This window comes from Pygoscelis adeliae, unplaced genomic scaffold (assembly GCF_000699105.1).
Source record: "Pygoscelis adeliae isolate BGI_AS28 unplaced genomic scaffold, ASM69910v1 Scaffold175, whole genome shotgun sequence".
Taxonomy (NCBI): Eukaryota; Metazoa; Chordata; class Aves; order Sphenisciformes; family Spheniscidae; genus Pygoscelis; species Pygoscelis adeliae.
This window is the reverse complement of record NW_008824941.1, coordinates 1,366,787-1,371,498: the sequence shown is the minus strand read 5'-3', so window position 1 is coordinate 1,371,498 and position 4,712 is coordinate 1,366,787. Positions and strand designations below refer to the sequence as shown.

General features: G+C 45.0%; 1 protein-coding gene across 1 annotated transcript in view; it reads left to right on the top strand.

The window, feature by feature from the left end:
- The first annotated feature begins 75 nt into the window (after positions 1-75).
- Positions 76-4,712, top strand: part of ITGB1 (integrin, beta 1 (fibronectin receptor, beta polypeptide, antigen CD29 includes MDF2, MSK12)) — a 45,857-nt gene continuing 41,220 nt past the window's right edge. Inside the window, exon 1 of the mRNA XM_009325556.1 lies at positions 76-381. Coding sequence (XP_009323831.1) covers positions 76-381 — 306 coding nt within the window. The remainder of the gene's footprint in view (positions 382-4,712) is intronic.

Below are 4,712 nucleotides of genomic sequence, written 5' to 3'. Positions count from 1 at the left end.
GGGGCCAGCCAGGCCTTTGTCCGCCCGGGGTCCGGCCCTGCCCGGGCAGCGCCCGCAGCCGGGCCGCCCCGACCCATGCTTCTCTACGAAGGTGGGAGCCTGTACCGGTGCCCCGCTCAGAGCTGCCCTGTGCCGTCCGCGGCCTCCCGCCCGGAGGTGCCCGGGGAAGGGAAAGCGCTAGGCTGGGTAAAGTTTCGGGCGGGTTCCCCGGGGGTGAGTGGGAGGGCGGGCGTCCCCCTCAGCGCCCGGTCCGGCGGCAGTGGGAGCCTGTACCGGTGCCCCGCTCAGAGCTGCCCTGTGCCGTCCGCGGCCTCCCGCCCGGAGGTGCCCGGGGAAGGGAAAGCGCTAGGCTGGGTAAAGTTTCGGGCGGGTTCCCCGGGGGTGAGTGGGAGGGCGGGCGTCCCCCTCAGCGCCCGGTCCGGCGGCAGCAGACCGGAGGGGGAAAAGCTTGTCTTCCGCGGGAAGCAGGCGCTGGGGAGAAGCGAGTTACAGGAATGAGATCGTAAGGAGTGAGTGCAGGAACTTGAATATCTAGATTTTTGACCCGCACATGTCTGCTAAAAGTAACCATTAAGAGCGGGGTAGTCGGCTAAAAGTAACCATTAAGAGCGGGTATGTTCGCTGTTTGAATGATGGCATGATCGTAGCGCAGCATTTTGACTGCTCGACGCGTTCAAATTTGTGCGTTTTTTTGTTCTAAGCTGGCTCTGAGCCTTTACAGCTTGCTATAAGCTTGTGTCGGGGTGGAAGTGGGAATGTGAGGCCTCTGTATGCGATCTGCTTCACGTGGAGATTTCTGAAATAACTTACAGCAATGGGAGTGCAATGTTTTGTCTCATATTATTACCTTCCTATACCGATGGTTGGAAGTAAAGATAAAGTGATAGGAAATTCTTTCTGACTCACTGTTTAGCCCGTGTCAGATGTCTTTATCTTATGGAATAAGTGTCTGACTGCCTGTTAGACTCATCAGGTAGTCTTTGTGACTATTTTTCTTTATGAAAAAAAGCTGGACAGTGTTCTTGGTTCCTTCTGCATTTGTCCTTGGTATAATACAACAGTCCATTCATACCAACACACGTGCACATACCTGTTGGGTGAAAATGTTGTTTTTTCTGGTAGATTTGCCATTGGTGCTACAGTCCTGTTCATGCCAAGACACACAAACCTTTAGGAGTAAGGATTGTCTCCGTTTAGATTAGTGGAACCACTTATGGCTAATGCTGTGTGTGTGCTTAAGTGTTGAAATGGAGCAGGACTTTATGTATGTGAAAACAGCTTTAGATAATCTGTACTCCTGGCACATTAATCATTCGGTAGGTGATGGTGGTAGAGTGAGAAAAATCAGTTTTCTATTATGAAATGAGGTGACTTGGTGGCAGCTTGCTTTTTTTTTTTTTTAAGTATTGTACTATTAGAAAGATGTAAATTAGACTAAAATATACAAGACTTTAAAAGTAGTGAAGACATTCATTGTCCACATCCATCCCGGTGATGAAACTGATGATTCATTCTCCTGTCACAAAAAATATTGCTTGCCTCTGGCAAATGATTAAGTAGCATTTTGCAAGCCTGCCTAAGGCTATATTTATAAGGGTTGCAAAAACAGTGAACCATTGGCAATAGGTAGGCAAGACGAGGCAAGTTTAGGTTGTGAACACCTTCAACTTTTGTCCTTTTCAAAGATGTTTCAGCTGAAAGGTGCAAAGCTGACAGGCATGCAGAATGAAATCTTACCTTAAAGTTAGAGCTGGTAAGCGCTGTATCTGTTTGCCAGCCACGTGATAAATGAACCAGACTTATTTCAAAATGAAATGTCAGCAGTTAAAAATCTGGTGTTCTTTGTGTGTGCAGCCAGGGAGCTCATTCTGCTCTGTACATTCGGTCATCCGATCTGCATCATGTTCCTAGTCATGCCCACCCTTGTGAAGGACTGATTCGGAGGGATGTGTGTTTCTCTAGAATATGCATGAATTTCTGATGTGAGTGCAAAATTTTAGTGTTTTGTCTTGAGTTTTAAGTGACTGAAGTGGTTAATCTTCTACCACTTCCTTTGGGAAGTGATTCCCACAGCTGAAAACAAACTGTCCGGAAACTTTTCCTGCTGTTCTTTCTTCCTGATTCATGATTTCATTCCTCTGCTCTTAACCATCCTTCCTATACCTCTCTTAGGGTAACTCTGCTATGGTGCAGTTTTGAAAAGAGCTCGTTTGCTATAGCGAGCGGCTCAGGAAGTAGGTAACTCTGGTAGCAGAAAGGCCAGCTTAGGGAGAGCGATGCAAACACGGGGCAGACACGTGCTGTGTTCTCCATTGCCCTGAATATAATTCCATCGCTGCCACTGGTATGAATGCTCTTCAGTTGTTTGTAAATAGTTGTCATACCTACCTTTCCACCCACTCTTGATTTAGTCGGGTGATATGATGCACACTTAGCTCGTGGTTCTCCCAGCCCTCTGTACAGCCTGCTACAGGCTTCCTGGCTGTCCGTGGCTCTTGGTAACCTGGCCTTCAGAAACGGTTCTGACTGTGATTGCACAGGACTGCTGTTAAACAGGTTGTTGAAGTACCTTCTCTTGATGGGACCCTTTTTGTAAGCCATCGTCAAATGCTGTAGTTCTGGAACAAGGCTCCATCCTGGGCTTCTTCAGTGCAGACCTGCTTGTGATGCCTGGTGCGGCCTTCACTCATGTCACCGTTGCACGTAGGGAGTGGATGTGTGAGCTGCTCTACCTTCTGTTCTCTGTTAGTTGCACCCACGGCATGGCGTGGGGAGCGGGTTTTGGGGGGAGAGTAGAGGCTGGATGGAGCTTTGCTGGCAGTTGGTATACCCGACCTCCTCTTCCTATATGTTGTACCCCTTCCATGTGAGAGAGACTATTACAATCAGTGAGACATTGCAAAACTGAAGTTAAAACAGGCAGGGATTTTCCTAATCAGTATTAACTGTGGCAAGCTAGCTTTAAGATTGCTCATGCCTCCTCACATGGCACTTGGAAGAGATATTGGTTAGATCGAGAAAAGAGGGAATCCAGGCTTGGCAGTAGCGGAGCCTATACTGCCCTCATTTGCTTTTCTAGAACTTAAAGTGATTTATTCTTTCCAGCTTTTTTTTAGGATGGCCAATCCCCTTGGCATCCTTTTAATTCTTAGGTGCTGCAGTCAGCCCTCTGAGAGGGTGTTTGGGGTTCCCCCCCCCCCCCCCCTTCTTTTAAGCTTCTTGGGATCTATTGGTAGAGCTCATAAAGCAATTACATAAATAATTCTTAAAAATGTAATTAAGGCAATATGTAATTAGATTTATTTTGGAAGTGTCATTAAAAAATACTTGCCAGTATGTGTACTATTCCCCTATGACTAGATTTTTAAGTCATCTGCTGCGTTCTGTGCCCTGTAGAAAATTTACTGTCTCCCAGCAGCAGAAAACTGAGTTAAGTCCATGTTTTCCTACCTCTCATCTCCCATCTGTCTTTATATTGCTGATTCTACAAATTGTTCCCACTTGCTCTACTTGCCTTGTCTTGAAGGCACTTACTAGTAGTAGCGTTCTCATTAGCAGTTTTAACATTGCTGGTTAGACGACTCGAGGTTTTTTTCAGGCTTCTGCTCTGGTGTGTGTGTGTGTGTGCATGGGTGTTTTTTATACAAACACATGCATCTCAAAGCTTTACAGGAAAATGAGTTTTCGGTGTAGGGGAGGGTTAGCTGTTGTTTCTGAAGAGGATGTTTGTTTTTCAAGAGGGAGTGTTACATGGTCATGAACAAATGAACAGATGAACAAATTATGCGTCTCGGTCTCCTGGACAGACACTGGCAATATCTTGGTCTGATTTAAGGCTCCTTTTGTGTCAAAAAATTGAAATTTGATGGTTAGTTCTAATGCTGAATAACGTCATTCATGGTGGCCGATACCATCTCCTTTTTTCTGTGTAGTTCCTCCTTGCTCTGTTTTGCTCTGTTCCATTGTGTATTCTGTTGCCAACTTTCTGAAAAGGATGACGTTACTTGCCATGTAATAACTGCGGTGGACCACAATATTGACCAGTATCTGTCAGTTGTCGTGGTTATGGAGTTTCTTGGGTGGCCTACAAAGTCATTTTTCTGTTTACCCACAAATGGGAAGACAAATTCTACTTTTTTCTTTTTTTTTCTTTTTTTTCCCTAATTTGTCCTGCATAGGCGTGGCCCAGTTACCTGAACTGTTAAAACTGTAAGTCAGGATAAATATGACGAGACCTTTCTCTAAACTTTCTTCTCTCCCACCATGTGGATTAGTAGTGTAAGTACCAGTAAAAAGTATATATAGCTTCATTGTAAGAAATTGTCATGTGCTTTAGCTGTGTTCATAACAGGCTGTATGAGTTTCTAGCCCAATTTAAGACGTGTGTAGGCTTGCTGAAAAGCTTGCATTGGGAATGTCACGCAGAGAAGATGAAAATTCTGACTTATGTGAATGCAAAATGAGACACTGGGCACCTCGTTATGCATCACTAAATAGTACAGTTGTCTTTTTCAGTACTAAGGGTGCTCTCTTTAGCAGAATGTTATTAAACATCCTGTATTTTTGTAATAACCACCTTCTTTTACTTTTCTATTCTTAGACTAATCAGAGTAGTTAGTGGACCTCCTAGGCTATTGTATTCTCCCATTAACAGATTGAAGATGTTCACAGAGATGGTAAAGTCACTAATTTAGTACAAAATTTGCACATAA